The sequence below is a fragment of the Rhinolophus hipposideros genome (genome assembly GCF_964194185.1).
Source record: "Rhinolophus hipposideros genome assembly, chromosome: 5".
Classification (NCBI taxonomy): domain Eukaryota; kingdom Metazoa; phylum Chordata; class Mammalia; order Chiroptera; family Rhinolophidae; genus Rhinolophus; species Rhinolophus hipposideros.
The window spans coordinates 90,115,241-90,133,729 of NC_138051.1; the positions used below are offsets into that span (position 1 = coordinate 90,115,241).

The 18,489-nt window shown below is 44.9% G+C and overlaps 1 protein-coding gene across 6 annotated transcripts in view; it reads right to left on the reverse strand.

The window, feature by feature from the left end:
- Positions 1 to 18,489, reverse strand: part of FOXN3 (forkhead box N3) — a 364,292-nt gene that overhangs the window by 16,496 nt on the left and 329,307 nt on the right. For 3 of the 6 annotated variants that reach the window (XM_081049383.1, XM_081049384.1, XM_081049385.1), the window contains 2 exons: positions 11,440 to 11,505; positions 2,490 to 2,595 (listed from right to left, as the gene is read on the reverse strand). In XM_081049383.1, the coding sequence (XP_080905509.1) occupies positions 2,490 to 2,595; positions 11,440 to 11,505 (172 nt within the window). The remainder of the gene's footprint in view (positions 1 to 2,489; positions 2,596 to 11,439; positions 11,506 to 18,489) is intronic. The other 3 variants (XM_081049386.1, XM_081049387.1, XM_081049388.1) reach the window with 1 other exon arrangement.

The window sequence follows — 18,489 nt, forward strand, 5'->3', positions numbered from 1 at the left end:
CAGGAGCCCTCTCTCAGAGTTCCCTCTGGTTCTGCACACGTCCCTCCTCTGAGCTCAGACACTCCAACCCAGCTAACTGGGGCCTCCTCAGAGGTCTGCCGGTTGGAGTTCCAGCTCAGAGAAGCAGTCATTCCAACTTCTTCCCTTTGTTCCCTCAGTCTCGGGGGAGATATCTCCTTCCTGCAATCGCTCCCTCCACGATACCCTTTCCAGTTACCTGGTTAATCACTTTCTACCAGGTTAATGATTCTTTACATTAAAGTCTCTCTGTTCGAATACCTATGGTGTTTTGTGTTTCCTGACTAGACCCGAAACCTGCTTTGTGGTCTTTACTGTGGAAGGAGCCAAAGTGAGGTGCTTCTTTGGACTGGATGAGTGGCAACTCTTTAGCCAGTAACAAGACTTCATTGTTTTGTTGCAGTGCTTTGTTATCCTCTAACCAAAACATGACCAGAAAAAAAAGAGAACATTTTAAATAATGCCCCCTAGAGAACTCTAATCAGTAAAATTTGAGAGAATATACGGCATGAGGATAATAATTAAAATGAGGAGGCTGCTTCTGCTGCAGGCCAGCCCAGTCTCAGAATTCCCTCCCCACACCCCATTCTGTGCCCTTCTACGAGGAATGGCTGCACCCAGGGAGCTACGCTGGAGAGCACCCAAAGAATGCTCAAGAGGACAAACTGGAAGTCTAAACTTATAATCCACTAATGAAAATACTGTTGCTCCATGTGAAAATAGACTACAGGCTCAGAGTCTTCTCAACCAAAAAGGTAAACTGAGAGGTGAGGCAGAAAAGATTTTAAGAAACAACGGAAACCAGCACATATCTCTCATACTGTGAGGCAAAGGTCTTAATATTTTGGCTTCATGAAGAGGCTTACCGTTTAAGAACTCAAGAATTACTGACCTAAGGACAACAAGGAGAGGTACTACAGAAGTACAACAAAAAGACTCTTTCCATATATTTTTGGAAAGTATCACCAAGTCAGGTTACCAGAAGTGACAAATAGTTTTACAATTCTATTAATGCTGTTATTCCTACGAACTTCCCTGCTTATCCGGTTCCAGACTCCAGTGTCTGCACTGAAGATCAAGCAACTTCCATTCTGGAAAAAGTAGCTTGCTTTTCTGGAAGAGTTAAAAGACACAAGCCAGTGGACTTTGCATCTCACTCAGGTCCCACCTAAACAGACTCCCTGGGTCGGTTTCCTTTGGGACATGAAACACTATGAAAGCAAAATGGCCTACAGGTAAGAACGTGATCCCTAAATGCAAGGAAAAAAAGCCAGGAGGTGGTGCAGCTCAGTGTCATAGGAGCTGAGTAGCTTGGACCCAGCACTGTGCAATGTGATGAGGCATCAGCCAAATGGCTGCGACCCAGCCCGTCCTCAGCAAGCAAACTACTGAAGACAGAGGGGGACACACAGAGAAATTTTACCACACAGGATCACGCATCAAAGGGACATAACCAGAGCATAGGGGTCAAAGAAAAGAGAAATTCATCTGATGCCTGGCTCAGAGGCCATGTTCAGAAAAGCTTCGTGAAGAAATCATTTTTGTGATGGGCTTTGAAGGAAGTACTGCCTTGTGTGTGGCTGAGGGAAATCCAGATGGAGAAAACTGTGTAGGAGGGGCGAATACTGACTGGACTTATTTGGGGAACAAATTTGGCTCCAGAGACGGGAGGATGGAGGGGGAATGTCAGGGGGGAGATGTGGTGAGAGTCGTGGAAGGTGCTCCTGCAGACAGCTGCAGAGGCACATTGAGGTGCTCAGTCTGGTGGTGGCTGGTGGGTGGCTGGGAGTGGGCAGGGAAGCAGCAGGGCAAATAGGAGGAGGCATCCACGCTGGCCCCTGGGAGGGTTCTAAGCCAGTGGTGGACCCTAACCCAGGGCTGGCAGTGGAAATTGAGGATGGAGGAAAGACCTTTCCTGAGGAAGAGTTCACGTGGTTTGCCAAGTGACCTGATTCTCAGAAGCAGGGAAATGATGCACCTGTTATTTTTATATCATGTACCAAAACAATTTTCACCCATGATTTTACATTTGATTTCCATTGCAACCCCTTCTGGGAGGCAGAGGAATTTCATGAATGAGGGAACTGAGGCCCAGAGAGGTAAGAGATCCACCCAAAGTCACAGGACTGGTAACGGACAGGGCTAAATCTAGAGCTAGGTCCGTTAGCCCAGAATCTAATGAACAACTTGCTCACCATTTCCTTCTGTCTACCTTACCTCACTTTGTTTTTCTGAATAATAATAAAAAAAAATCGTAATTTGATTGGAGATCAGGATAATTTGATGGCCTGAGAAGGAGAAGCTGGCATTTGGCCTGGGGTCCCTGAAGTTACTTGAACTTTTTTAAACACCAAACCAGTTTGTCTCCACTACTTAGAGGGTGGTCTTCTCCATCCCATCAAGGGCTCCGTGAGACACACTATACCCTTCCCAGTCCCCAGGCAGGCATTGCCCAGCGAGCGCCTGCTTACCTCACGGTGGCCGTCATTCCAATGGGAGTGATTGGCAATGGCCTGACTCCGGGAAACAGCCCTCGACTCAGAACCCGCGTTCCGTTTTGTATCACTCCTGGAGGAACTGGAAAAGCAAAAAGGAAAAAGACACCATGCATGAGTTCATCTGTGAAGATTTCCATTCTGAGTTAGAAATTCTGGATGGAGAGAAGAGAAGAGAAGAGAAGAGAAGAGAAGAGAAGAGAAGAGAAGAGAAGAGAAGAGAAGAGAAGAGAAGAGAAGAGGGCTTCAAACATTATTTTCTTGCATTTATTAAATATAAGCTTTTATCTCCAGTCACATCCTAACAAGATCTCAAGAACTCTGACACAACTGAATAGCAAGTGACCAAACAAAAGCATCATTTCCTCATGCTTCTCCAGTCATGGTCAGAAGCTGAGAACATCTTTCTATTTGTCCTTAATCCAACAAGGGAAAAAGATAACCAGATACAACAGCCAAGCCAATTTCATAAGCTACTTGGCACCTCAGCACTTACAGTTCGTTCTCACAATGATTTCCGCTGCCCAAGGAAAGGCCCCTCCTCCGCGTTTTTGGGAGTGAAGTGTTGACAGGTGAGGCTTTGGCTTCTGCCTCAAATATCACCCAGAGCCCTCTCTGGAGAACCTGACTTCCTTCTCCCTGAAGCTTCTTCCCTCACGCAAATCTCCTAGGTTCTCTCATCATTCCACCTCCTTTAACCAACTTAACCATCCTTAAGCCAAACTTTTGCCAGTGACCATCAGAGTCTGTCCATTTTCCATACAAACCCACAGTGGCTTCACACCAACCTGATTTTGTCTGAGGATTTACAAAACAGAGCAATCACAGGAAATCCCTGATATTTGATCTTTTCTGACTGCCCCAACAGTGGTTTCGTTCATCTGGTTCAAGCTAATATTCTTAGTCACCTACCAATACTCCCCCATGTGTCTATGGGGCCAGGAGTGTATCATGAAGTGAGACCCTGACAGAGAGCTGGTCACTTGGGATTTAATCTGAGTTCTTCTTGTGTGACTGTACAAGTCCTCCAGTCTCTCTTGCCCTTTCTGAACAGTGTTCACTAAGACCCCCTCCCACCATCAGCATCCTAAGAGTACCCAGAGCTATGGCCATGTTCCTGTAGCCTCTGGCAGTCTCATACAGCGGCAAGGTGAATAAATGTGCTTCCTCAAACAAAGACCACACCAAAGAAACATCTAGAAAATCATACACTCAAAAAAAACACCACTCTGGATATTAAGGTTTTAAAACTGATGTTATTTGTGTGGAACAGATACTTTCTGTGAAACACATACATTATTTTTTACTCATGTAAATTTTAGGTTTCTAAGAGTGTAATATTCCAAACCTTTAATCAAAGGTCTTTCATGTAGGATGAATGTCCACTCTTGACAAGGGGATAAGTGTATATAGGCTGATTCCTTGGGCATTCTGGAGTTCTTGCTAGTATTTTTGCCATTACTCTTCCAGGTGTGCGTAAGGCTCTTATGACTAGGTTTTACAAACGAAGGGGTGGGAGATAAATTGAAACTAGTGCCTGAAGTCAGTACTACTAGTGCAGTCTGCTGTTCCAAAATCTCCCCAATCTCTTACCATATTTAATTGTGGGAGTCGGCTTCACTAGCTCAAGAGCTTCTATCCATTCCTTACAACAGACTCATTTCAGGTAATGGGTCATCAGAAGCAGGAGACTCACCCTGTTATAATGCGATAGTGCAGCTAATTATCATGCTTTGCTTAGTTGGTAAGTTCTCCAAAGGAAGGGTATCTAAAGCGGTCAATTGATTTTTGACAAAAGCATCAAGAACATCATGGGAGACAGGAGGGTTAAAACAACTGAAGGTCCATCTGGGACAAAAAAAAAAAAGAGAACCTCGATCCTAACCTCATACCATATACACAAATTAATTAGAAATGGATCGGAGACCTAAATGTAAGAACTAAAATTATAAAACTTCTAGAAGAAAATAAAGGTGGAAAAATACCAATAACTGCCAAAGACATACATTGGCAAAAACCAGTGGAACTCTGATGTTTATAAGCAGGGGCTTCAGTCAATATGCATGTTGCGTGAAAAGACAGGTTTTTTTGTTTCTGTTTGGGGAATTGTGGGACAGTGTTTTTCAATTATTTTGTTGTGTGGTACTCTCCTGAAAATGGTCCAATAACCACAGATTCAGTCTAACTCTGATAATACTACCTGATTTATCACTCGGGATCTCATCTAGAGCAGTAAGCGTATGTAATAGAACAGACCCCCTGATCAACACCATACGAATTTAAAATCTGTACCACATCTGAAATTTTTGCCAGTAAAAATTATTACAGGCCCATATACAGATCATACCAATTAATGGATTAAGTCTTTTGCCAAGTACCTGCCTATGTATTAGGTGAAGGGGACACAGGGTCACCACAGTTAAATGGGACAGACAGAGAATTAGAGGCAATGAAAATATACTAAGGTAAGTGCTGGGGCAGGGAGCCTGTAAGCATGAAAGATGGAGACACCTAGCCCAAAGTAAGGAGTATCTGGGAAGACTTTTTGTAGGCAGAGGAACAACACATTCAAGGCTTAGAAGAGATAAAAAGCACAATGTGCACAGCAAAACAGTAATTTTGCTAAAGCATACAGTCGTAACAGGAATGAGATGCATTTACTTTATCCCACAGATATTGGGAAAACCATTAAAGCACTGAGGAAGGACGTGGTCTTAAGCATAGTGGCTGAGAGCCAGACTCTGGTGTTGGACAACTTGAGTCCGCATCCCATCTCTGTCATTTACTGCCTGTGTTCCCTGAGCAAGCTACTTAAATAAGATGGGACCAAAAATGGTACTCATCTCACAGAGTATTTGAAGATCTAAGTAAGTAAATAAAGACACGATTATTTAGAAAATTACATGTTAGTTATCAGCATCATTACCATCGCAACAATCAACAGTCAATATCCATAGGGCAGTCTTGAGGCAGCTGTGCTTTCTCCGTTTCAGGTGGGCTGAAAACCCGTAAGAACGAAGTAAGACCCAAACCAGACCATATTGGAAGGACCTGGCCATCTTCCTGGTCACAGAGTTGCCGGAAGAGCAATGTCTGCTCTTCTGGCACTTTCGTTCCCCTGGTGCATATACTGTCAGAGTCATCCTGGGACAAGGATTAGGGAGCCCTGGAAGGTAAAGAGAGCAGGTGGGAGTCATGGAGCACACGTCCTCCAGGACTCCGGCACGGCTATTGAATCATCTGCCCATCAAAAGAGAAAAGCAATCCCAAGGACCGTGCCCCATATCCAGAGTCCTCTGCCCAAGGGCCTAGAACCTTTGAGCACCAGGGGCACATGCAACAGGAAGGGAAATTAAGGAAGCCAGCGCTCCCTAAGCACCTAGAGACCAGGTTCTTGTGAAGCGCTTGCTTGCGTTTCAGCCTACAGGGAAGAAGTATCCTGCAGTGGTTAAGAGGACGCTGGGAGGAACATGGCCTCTGTCAAAGCCATGCCTCACCATCCAGTTCTGTGGCTTTCGGCAAGTGCCTTAACCTTTTCGTGCCTCAGTTTTCTCACCTGTAAACTACTCATAAACATGCCTCATGATTGTCTTGAGGATCAAATAAGACAAATCACATACATCACTAAGCTCAGAGGCTGGCCCATTAGATAAGCTCATCGTCATCATCACGTTTATCCTTCCACCATCCTGTATCATCTCTCTCGCGTCCTCTTATTAATTATCTGTAAGGCACAGGGCCTAAGGGTCAGGACTTGGGGAAAGTCTGTCAGCCTCTTAGGCTTTCTGCAGTTATCCCTAACTCTGTATTCACCCATTAAATCACCTTCCTGCTTAATGAACTGTATTCACTTCAAAGAGAATTTCATGAACAGAGCGATCCGGCAGCATTAAAAGGCTTTCCCTGAGCTATTTCCTGAAGCTCACAAGACTTTTGGCATGTAAACTAGGCTCTTCTTCTGAATCCTGGAGCTTGTTCTCAAATGAGCTGCAACTGAGCGCTGCCTCTGCCAATCCTGGAATTTCTCAGTGCTTATCACTGGCAGTGCTTTTCACGTTGGGATGGCGGACGTGTTCTTATTTGCTCACTGGCTGCCAGAAACCAGCTGTGCCACTTAAAACTGTTTTCTCCTTTCCTCATCTTTTCTCCTTTCTGACTCCATTCCCAAGGGTTAGGAATGTGGCTTCTGAAAAACGAATCACCGCCTTTTTAAAATGTCTGAGGTCCATATTTCACGACTTTTTTGATTCTGGGGTCCATTCCTCAGCCCTTCTATCAGCACATGGACTCCTTCCTTTCCATTTCTTCTGTGGTTCCCTCAAACTGCATCCAAACACTTAAAACCCACACCCTTCAGCATCAGCACCCCACCCAAGGTACAGACATTATACCTACACTCCAGCTAGAAAAGAGGTTTTTAAAAACTGGACTTTTAAAATTGGCTTCTAACTTGGATTTGGGTTGCTCACTGGAAAAGGCACAGGCCTTCAGCATCATCCCATCCCTTTCTGCGAGGTCAGTTAAATATTTGGCTGTTATAGGCAAGAAGACACACATCTGGACTCTCAGCTTTTCGGATGAGGTATCAAGGACATCAGCATCAGAGCTGATCACTGACTTTCTCTTAAGTTAAAAGGGTGACTTTAATAGGGTTCTTATTTTTAACCAGCAAAAAAGCAACACACACACACACAAAGAGTCAAATCAAGCAGCACCGCTCACTGTGGTATCTACACGTGACCATCTTGAGAACCTAAAAAAAAAAAGTCTATCGCACAAGACAAACTTTCCTCCTTGTTCCGCCATCCCCCAGCACTTCCTTATCCCTGCTTCCTTCCTGATGCTTAAGCTTCCTTAGTTTTCACAGCTTCTAAAATTAACCTCTGAGCTCCTACTGCTGCCTTTGGAGGGCAGCCCTGGCACAGGCCACCAGAGGACATAAGTTGAGCAGCAGGTGATCCAATAATCCTCCCTTTTCCTAAAGTGGGTCTTTCCACCTGCTTACTTGGAAGGGGGCTGGGGAGGGGGCTGCAAGAGGGGAGCTCACTTCCTGGTTGCCTTTCTTCTCTGGGGACTCCTGTCTGATACGGTTCCTAGTCTTAGGAAGGGTGAGGAATGTGCTCATCGACTGCCTCCCTCGCCCTGTCCCATTTTGTTTTGTTTGTTATCTAGAGTTCCTCTCTGGGAACATTCCAAGCAGGGATTATATAAGCCTTTGAAGATGAGTAATGGTGATCTGACTTCTCCTGGCTTCAAGATTCTTCCACTGGGGTTCAAGATGACTCACAGCGCTTGTCAAAGGGGACTGCAAAGCAGGTACTTAAGTAGCCTCTAGAAGCTGGAATTAGTCCACACAGCCATGGGCGGTGGGAGGGTAGGTGGATGGATCTGACTAGAAGCAGAATCCAAAATTGAAGAGATAATGAGGCTGCAATGTCCTGTGCTGAATTTTCTGGAAGGAGCGTCCTATGAGCACGGGAGATAGCATGGCTCTCCCTGCCGAAAGTTCCACATGCTGCAAAACTGGCAAAGTCTGAAAAAGATAATGTCACCACTGGTGCTGCTGCTGGGGGTGGGGATGGGCCACAGAAACCATGACAAAATGTTGGAGCCTGAGGTTTTTATTAGATGCACACTGCTGTCTCATTGAAAGTAAGGCATCAGGCTGCAAAGAGAGGCTGAGGGGACCCCCCCAGGGAGTCCAGCTTAAGCAATACATGGTGCACTGAGCTGCACTGGAGCAGTGTTGGACTCCCCAAAGATCAAGGGGCTTGGCTGACTAGGCTTCTCACCAGCTTCTTGAGTCTTTTCCTTTGCATGAACTACTCAGCTCAGACCCTGGACTGTAGCTGGTCTGCCAGTCCAGAGCTAGCTTTGCAGATGCCAAGCAAGGGCAGGATGAGAGAAGATCTAAGTGGCTGCTGTCTGGTGACCTGACGTGGCTACGAAGGGCAATGACAAAGGAAAAGACTTTCAAGCCATCCAGGTCAGCCTCTTACAGCTGGGAGTGACAGCAGCAGACAGACTAGCTTGGTAGCCCCAGCTCAAACAGCATCACACAGCCCAGGAGGTGAAAACAAGGGGCTATAAATAGTAGCCCATGAGAGGGCTCTATAAACAGAGCTGGGCCCAGACCAGCGGGGTGGGGGCGGGGGGAGATGCAGGCAGGCTCCGCAGACAGGTGCCCACACTCCCCACGGGTGGGCAGTGGCAGGCCCCGAGCCTGAGTGAAGCACCCACACAGGGACACAAACACCACTAGGCAGGCTGCTCACACCCCACCACGGATGGATGTCTGCTACCTCTGAAGCTTTATTATGCTCAGGGACCTCCTCTCACTTTTTCCTTGGGCAAGGCTGGCTGGGCAGGGGGTGGTGGCGTCATCGTTATATGTCTCTAATGCTTCTCCCTTCAGAAGGCAAGGCTCTGTATGGAATCCCAGGCTAAAAAACATTATGCGATGTAAAATGAAAATGAAGGGAGGGAAAGGAAGAGTGAAGCAGAGAAGAGCTAGCTGAAAGCACAGTGTTGGAGACACACACCTCCTGGCTTCCCCAGTGCGTGGGGCAAACAGCTGGTGCACGTTCACTTCCTCCCTAGGGCTCTGCTCCAGTCTTCGGGGGCTTTGCATCTGGCTTATCGACTGCCCTACCTTGACCTGCGAAGGACTTTTCTAGGGCTTGGGGCCAGAGGGAAAGTGAATATAGAGGTGGTGTCCCCACTCGCTCCCCAGTCTTTACATTTACTTCTCTGCTGCTCCTGCCAAGTCTGTCTCCTTCCAAGGCTTCTGTGGGCAGCCTGACTCTTCCAGCACCCTGGAAGCCCCTCTTGGCGTGAGGCATGTATGAAGGCTGTGCTGGGTGTCTCACAGTGGTGAAGAGCAAGAGAGGAAAGCCTTCTCAAAATGAGCCTACAGTTTCAACATATGAACAATGAGCTTTGAAAATTCAAATCCAGCATTTCCATGTAAATAAGACTATGAATACCCTGAAGAAAGAATTATTTACAGTTTGAGTGTTGTCGTGAGGGGGAAGGGAGAAGTTGATTTAGTCAAGAGAACATAAAAATCCAATAACATGTCAACTAACTGGGAAAACCCTTTACCTTTTCTACCTGTGGTCAAGAATCCAGTGATAATGGACTTTTATGGAAGCTGCTGAGGATCCGTTAATAACCAGTCCCTTTGCTTTTACTCTCTTAACTCCATTATTCCAGTTCCTCAGAAGATTTCTTTAAGCCAACAATCACTGTGTACAGTGGCTGGGTGCTAAGGAAGGTGCTTCAATCATATACAGCTCTGATGAAATCAGTATGTTTTCCCCATGATGAGTTATGCAACTTGATTTTAAGAAACCATATAAGTTGATTACAATCTTGTCTGTACTCTTCTTGCAATATCACCTGAGAACAGTTTTTATGTTTTTTAATATTCCTCTATAACTTCAAACATGATCTAAAAACTACACTATAGGTTAGCTACTAGTTATAAGACTGTGCCAGTTACACATCCGCTTAGCAGTGGTGTTTGTTTCTCGGAGGTGTGGGTAGCCTGAAATTTTAATTGCTGGCAATCTGAGTTTAGCAAAGAGAGATATAGAATTCCGTACCTTTAGGAGTAGGTTATGGCAACCCCTGGCAGAAGGACAAGTCCCTCCTGAGAATGCTGAGCTGCATCTCTTGGGTCTTTTTTTAAAAAAAGGAACAAGTAAGAAAGGATGGAGTCAAATTTCCTAAAGCTTTTGGAAGGCTATGAGTATGGCAAGTGCAGGGCTAGGAAGAACGGGCTGGAACTCCACAGCAGTCTATTATTAACAAAAGACAACCTGTTCTGAGTCTGAGGCTGGAAGTTCTTCTGTGGGAAGCACTACTGACTTCAAAAGTGGGGGGTTCTCCTTGCTTGGGAAGCTATGTGGCCCTCCGAGAGCCGGAGCCACATGTGAGCTGAAGGACCCGCACAAGAATGAGCCAGGTGGGCACCAGCCCCTGGATGGTGTCATGGCGGGGTCAGCGCTTCACGTGGCCATCTCCACACCCATGTGTTTCCTCAGTAGGAGGCTACAATACAACAATGTCTCGAGGATAAGCTGAGCAGACCCTGGTGGAGGAGCTGGCTGTCTGCTCAACAGGGTTATGGCAGAGGGTAGAATGTGGGCAGAGGAACGAGGTTCAAGTCAGGAGGAAGAGGGGACAGATTATCTCCATGTAAGGTCAGTTTCCATCACTTGCTAAGAAGACCTTTCTAGAAACCATGGTAGTCTACCTCCAGACCAAAAAACATCAGGCAGTGGACAGAAGAGAAGCTCAAAGAAGGAAAAGAGCTGTCTCAAGCTTGATCCTGCTCAACGGCCAACAGAAGGTAAAGACAGGCGCTCTGCTTAGCTGTATTACAGCCCTGTCCTTTTCTCTATGGCAGCCTGGAAGGCTGGTGGCAGTGACACAGCGGGCATCATGGTGGTCCATTTCAAGCTTCTGCACAACACCCACCTTACTCCTCTCCTGTTTATGTATACAATAGTCTGCTATTAATGAGGTCCCAGAAGGAAAAGAAATTTCTTACAGTGGGCACTGCTCAGCTCCACGACTGTTAACCTGGCCCCATGTAACTCGCAGCGACAACGGCTGCAGTAGCAAGAAAGGTGTCTCCTCCGGGACTCGTTACAGGGTCTGCCTCCCTTCCCCCAAGTTTTATGCCCTGAAATTCTATTAGAACTTTGTCATCTTGGAAACACGCCTGAGCATTCATTCATACACACGCATGGCTGCATATTTATATGCATATGCATGTAATCATGCACTTAGGTAGTTTGAATGTGATATTGCAAGGGACGTTCTTCTTGAGTATTAGTTCTTCCTATGGCCTGGTATATCAATGAGAGAGGTAAGGTCACAAACTAAGGTGCTGAAGGCTATAGAAATATCTACTCACAACCTGCTTGTATCTCAGGGGGAGTATTCAAAAGCATCATGGCACTGGCAGCGTCAATGTCAGGATCTGGAAAAATCAACCAATAAATAACATTATTTACAGCGGGGCCGGTGTGTGTGCATGTGTTTTTCCCCCTGCACGTTACCGCTTATGAATGCAACAGAGAAAAAAAAAATCTGAAAAACCAGATGAGTTATCCCAAAGGTGATTGTCTTCCCATTTGAATTTGAGAGGGAGAAAGGTATTCTAGAATGAGATTTCAGGGGCAGATGTGTAAGTTTATCTGACAATGCATGGCCTCTTCTCATTTTGCTAATTATGGAATTTGTAGTGTATGTTCCTGATAACTTGCTAACCTACCCACCCCCACAGCTTGTTCCTTTGGGATGGAGGCACAGGAGAGTGGGCTGACAATAGGAAATTCAGCCACAGGAATCTTTAATGAACTGGGGAAACTCACAGCACCAAGAAAAAGCATTAAATACACCTGCATGTAGTGAGATTACAAACAAGACGTGGTTATTTCCATTTGTCAGCGGAATGTAAACTATATTTTACGAGGTTGTGTGCGCGCTCAGTGGTGGTGGGAGCAGTGAGGGCATTAAACACACACACAGACACACACTTAAAATATATTTTTAAAAATGAAGTTATAATGTGGAGGGCATGTTTGCTTCCATATCTATTATTGCTTTTAATATGGTACAAAAAAAAACCCCACTCATCACTTCATTGCTTTAATTCTTAATAGGTTTCTGAATCCTTACTGATCCACCGGTTGACAGATGGCAGGTTATATAGAGACAGAGAAAAATATTATCCTTTTATAACTAAATTCATTTTCCTCTGAGAAATAGCAGCGCTGCTGCTATGGAAATGAAAGTCACCATGGCAACAGTAAACAACCCCCAAGAATGGTCACTGAATAGGCTGAAAAGAACATCTGCCCCAACCCAGCGGCCCAGCTGCCCTGGGGCGAAACTCACTAATAGTGTGGTGATGCCGTGTGACAGAAGCTGCCGCCTGTGCCCTGTCCAAATAAATGAAGTGTGCAATTGAAGTCGACATCAAAATGCCTGTCCTTGCAGATTACTACGTCTGTGTCCGCTAAACCCAGTGACTGATGATGGGGGAACGGGGGGAGGGGGGGACCTCGCACTTGTCAGTTTTGTACAAATTACACACCAAAAAATTCAATTTACTACTAATGGCTCCATGGCACTTTATTTTGGGTATTATGCTAGAAAATGACTTTTTTACTGTTTAAAAAAGTACATTTTTCATACTTTATACGTGCAGTTTAATTCCAAGGGAGTAGTGTGAAGCAGCAGAAAGCCCCACCAGCGATTAGTAATATAGATGATGCCAGTTCCAGAAGACAATGTCTCAAAAGAAAAAAAAAAGTAAAGGAACTTGACTCTGCAAGCCCTTTTCTATTTTGCCTGCAGGAGGCCCGTTATTTACACTCCCTAATGGAGTGAAGTTTATTTTAGTAAGTACTCTGTATAAGAAACAGGTAAATTAACTTATTTGGCAATTCCTGGGGTGCAATTCCTAAACAGTTATCGCTCCCCACTGATACTAAAATATATGTACATGCTAGTTGAAGGATGAACTGAAAAACTGAACATTCCATTCACTGCTCCCTGGGTTCCCGCTGTCCCTGACCTCTCGTCTCCCCACGCGGCCTGGTGCCAATACACAGAATTAACAGTTTCAAGGTGGTTCTGGCAGCTCCACAAGCAAGGAGCTCGCTCCTAGGAGGTGCTAGGGGGTGGCCTTCCCCTCCTCCTCCCTTTTTTTGGAAAGGGCCCTTTCCTGTCTTGGAGCTGAGGTAACGCGCCAGTTTTCCTTTTCACCAAGTAAAGGTTCTTTGCCATCTTTGAGAATGCCAAGTGCTGCAGGCAAACAATGGTGGGCCTGGTTGGATGGTCCCCGCCTCCCGGCACTCTTACCAGGAGTTTTCCTGAACCACCAGGAGGTTTAATGGGGGCAGAGCAAGAGGAAATGCAGGTAAGAAGTCAGGAGTCTTTTCCTATTTATTTTGCTGGAAAATTAAAGAAAGTTGTTCCGTATTCTTCAAAAACACTTTGGACCTCAGGAGGAAGGTATACAGGGCCACAAATAGACAGATGTAATAAAATAAATGAGGAGGAAGGGAGCAAGAGACCTTAAAGAAAAATAGTATATTTAACAGACACATGAATTTCTCAGAACCTAAGGGCAGCTTGAGGAATGCTTTAGACCCACACAACATCCACCCATGACCCCCACCCCAACACCAGCCAAGCCAAATAAACACATAAGCTAAGAAAAAAACGTCGCTTTAGGACAAGTCCCCCAATCCTTCCTTCCATCCAGATTTGCCACGCCTTTGGCCTCCACAGATAAAAATTCTGATGCTGCCTTGGCACTCCTGATGGCCTCCATGCAACTGGGGCGGGGTGTAGGGGGGACGCAACACCCAGCCTTCTCATTTCATTCACAATCAGTTCCTACAGCCCACTCTCCAATCTGAGTAGGTCAGTTCCTGGGTGGCACACGCCCGAATACGAAACCCTATGGGTAGGATGGATCAGAGGGCAAGGTATGGGATGTCCCTTCTTGCCATCTCGGCAGGCGAACGGACAAACATAAGAACTGCATGCAAACGGTATGAAAAAACATAATTATGTCTTCATGCAAGTGTGTGCACAGTGGCTCCAAAGCCAAGGCAGGCCTTCCACAGGGGGATACAATGAATGCCATCCCTGGTGCACAGTTTGTGAGTTCTGACGCATAGCACCACCTTAATCAAGATACAGATTTCCATCACCCCAAAGTTTTCTTGTGCCTCTTTGCAGTCATTCCCACCCTTGCCCTGGGCAACTACTGATTGGCTGTTACTCGTTTATGCTGTGGTGTCAATGGTTGTACCATATACTGACTGCAACACAAGGAATATGCATAACAATATTACTTATGACTGCTATTATTGGGTGGTATTTCATTGGATGGATACACTGCAATTTATCCACCTGGAAATGGACATTTGGATTGCTTCTGGCTTTGTATTTTATAAAAAAGCTGTTATGAACTTCTGTATCAGTCATTGGTGAATATGTTTTCACTTGCCTTGGGTAATTGCTGGTAAGTTTTACTTTAAAGGGGATGGAAAAACTCTTTTCCTAAGAGGCTGTACCATGTATGAGAGTTTGTTGCTCCACAGTTTTGCCAATACTTGAAATTGTCAATCTTTTAAAATTTAGCCATCCTAGTAGATGTGTACTGGCATTTCACTTTAGTTTTAGTTTGCATTTCTCTAATGACAAGTGATGTTGAGTACCTTTTCATGTGCTTAACAGCCATTTGTTTATCTTCTTTCATGAAAAGATTGTTCAAATTTGTGTGTTTTTTTTTCTTTTCTTTTTTTTTTAATTGGGTTGTTCAATTTCTTATTATTGGGTTGTAAGGTTTCTTTAAACATTCCGGAGAGAAGTACTTTGTGAGATATAGTTTTTCTCAGTCCATGGCTTGTGTATTCAGTTTCTTAATAGTGTCTTTTAATAAGCAGAAGTTTAAGATTTTTTGAAGTCCTATTTATCGATTTCTTTTGTAATTCAATGCTTTCTTAATGTGTCCCAATTAAGTCATCTTTGCCTACCCCAAAGCTGCAAAGATATTTTTCCTCAGGAATACCTTTTAATTCTCATTTGTTAGTACATTAAATATAATGTTATCAGTGTTCAATACCTAGATTTATAGGTAAATGAAAATGAAACAAACCCACCAGATTTCTCCCTTTATCCAGTAAGCTGGCTAAGCACAGAACTTTTAGAATTGTACAGAGCAACACCAGAAGGACCCTCTTTGGCTCCAGGTGTGTTGTGGGAACACCAGGTAGCCTGAGAGAAGCCTTAGCCACGTTACTATGGAAGAAAAGTCTCTTGGACCCTCTGCCGAACACCTGACATGCCTTTATGCTTGCCATACCCTGAATAGCCTGTATGTGCTTCAGCCTTCAGAGCCGACAACCTCCTATCTCTCCCCCAAAGTGATGCTACAATGCTTCTTCCTATTATTATTAAAATGTCTAAGTTTTTCCCTTTTAAAAAATAAATCATGAAAGTAGTATGTTTTCCCCTGTAAAGACATATACACTAGGTGGAAATAATTTGAGAAACAAATGCCTGCCCCACAGACCCACTCTTCTCAGATTCACATTTTCTTTATATGTGTTCAGAAACTATATAAATACGGGCATATATATAGTCATTGAAACACCAACATACATATATTTACACTCATGCACATGTTACCTATTCCTTGAAATGGGTTTATATGGAAAATACTTTTCTGAAATAACTTTTTCCCTTATTTGTCACTTACTGACATATCTTACTACCCTTTCACGTTAGTACACATGGTCTGAAGTTTCTCTGTGGTGACTTGTGCATGAAAACACACCACACTGTTTGTACTGACATTCTTTCCTTTAGACCGCAGGCTATGGGAAGACAGAAAAAGCATATGGAACCTGTCCCTATGCCCAGCACACTGCTCCCCACCCCCCAGGTCCTGAGCCCCTGAAGATACCGCCTCAGTACAGCAATCCCTGCCTCCTCCTCCAGTCCCCTCATCCTTCCCCACTTCCCATGAGGACCCAGCATGGCCCCACTTTCTCCCTGTCTGTCTGCTCACAGCTCTTCCGTCCTGGTCCTCTCTCTCGAGGGTCATTCCCACTGGCTGCCTTGGGTAATGTTAATTATTTTTCATGAGTACCCTCTGGGTCTCCCTAAAAACCTTTCAATTCTCTGTGGTCAGGAGAGACTAGTGGTGCTTAAGCCTTTAGAGAGCAGAGATGGCCTGATGGAAGCATTTTGGGGATGCTTTTCACCAAGGACACTTGTTTTGGAGCGGTTTTGCCTGGAGATGTTTTAGGGGACAAGGCCGCTGTTTGGGGGTGAAAGGATGCTTCTGTTTTGGAGGCAGAGTTGATTTCGAAGGATAAAAGGTTCAGGACTAGTTCTGGGGAAGGGGAGCAGTGGATGGCTGCACAGGATTTTCCCTGGGCTTTAAAGAGAGGTTTCCCCCTCAAGACGGTTCAAGCCAGTTTATCAGCATAAGAGGAAGATATTTTGGCCAGGAACTCTTTTTAGGAATGAAGATCCACATAGCAGAAGTATCCTTCATGTTCGGCGTCCTCATACAGGAACCCAAATCATTACCACTGGTTGATTCGGGACACCACCAAGCCTGACGTCATGCGTGCTTAAAAAGTTATGACCACCCTCAAAATGCAGCCAATCTTAAGTCCCGTATAAAAAACATTCCTCCGTTCTTGTGTTCAGCAACAAATGTTACTTCTTCTCTGGGTTGGTTCCCAGCGACCATTTCAATTTTCATTTTTAATGCAGTTGTCTTATCACATTGCCTCTTCTCTGAAGTATAAGACTGAAAAATAGTCACATGTCTTACAAAGCTGTTCAAAGCTTCTTCTCTTGAAGGTATGTATACAATTATACCATGCTACAGTGAGAGGAACAGGCAACAACATTCCTAGAACCAATGGTTCAGCTTCTTGGATTTAAAACAATATTGCTCTTCATTCCCCCAAATTGGAGATGGTTTAAACACAGGACGAGGCTTTTTCTTTGTGAGTATAATAGAAAAATCACTAGGCAAGGCATGAGGATTCTTGGGTTCAAATCCTACATCTGCCACTATGTAACATGTGACTTCGGGTATGAGTTCATTCCTTTTAAGATGGTGGTGGGTGGCTGCAGATTTGGGAGGGGCCAGGCTGGTTTTTCATCTCATTCCTCACAGTTCCTGGCTCTGCCTATGAAGTCCCCTGACTTTTTCTTCCCTTTCTGGCTTGAGGCTGCCAGAACTATGGATTCCAAGGAGTACCTACCAAATGGGGCATCTGCTCCAACACCTTTGGAGGCAGCTGACACTCTTAGTCAGGCTGGAAGAATATCCTTTTATTCCCTGGAAGGCGATGGCCTGTCCCTCTGGGCATCAGCTGGGTCCACATCAGAGCAAATCCAGCCTGGCATGGGTATTTTGTGGGTTTCTGGTATGGCTTCTGTTTACATTCACTTCCCTTCCTCTAGGATCTGGCATCAGAGAGAAGTGACTGCTGAGACTGTCCATTTTCACAAACTCAGAATATGAAGGATGGTTGAGAGCCCTGGATTCAATCCTCCTTGCTGTAGAACTGCCGCATAAATGTGAAGCCTATCTATCCTCACCATCTCTGCACTGCCTGACCTATGAAATGGTAACAAAACATTTCCCATATGGAAAGCCTGAGAATTACAACCAACAATCATTACCTGCTTAGAAATCATTTAATTTTCCAAAGGGCTAAGGTGCTTCTCTATTTCTCCCCGCTCCACCTCATACCTGAAACGTCGTATAGAATGATGAAAGGTCTTTATATAACTGAATAAAAGAGATCCAAGAAGCATTAAAACACACACACACACACACACACACACACACACACAAACACAAATAATGGGTGACATACACACTTGGACTGAAATGATCAGCTAAAAAACCACAATGTATCCTCAACCAGACGCACACAGCCAAGATGCTCACATCCTCTCACATTCTCTGCTAGAAAGTGAGCCCGACTACAAAGGTCTCGCCTTACCTTCCCTGTCCTCTGCTGTATCCCTAGCACCTAGAACACTGCCTGCAACATAGGGATGCTAGATAAACAGTTATTGAACAAACTAATGGATGGCTCACCCAATCCAGCTGTGTGAGGCTAAGGATGACAGTCCTCTGGACATGCAGCAGAATCCCCTGAACACTCCAGAAAACCAAATGTCAGGCAACGCCTCGTTTTGTGAAAATTCATCAGGGGGTTCTGATGTGTTGGAAGAGCGCAGAAGCACCGTTAGAGAGTACACCAAGAGTATGTGACTGCCGTCCAAAGAAGCCCATCGGGATGAGCTGTGCGCCTTAGAAATCCTTTATCATCTATGGCTTCACTAGATCGCGCTGCTTTGACGTATATTTACCTACTTTTTGTACCACTGGGTGAGACTGACA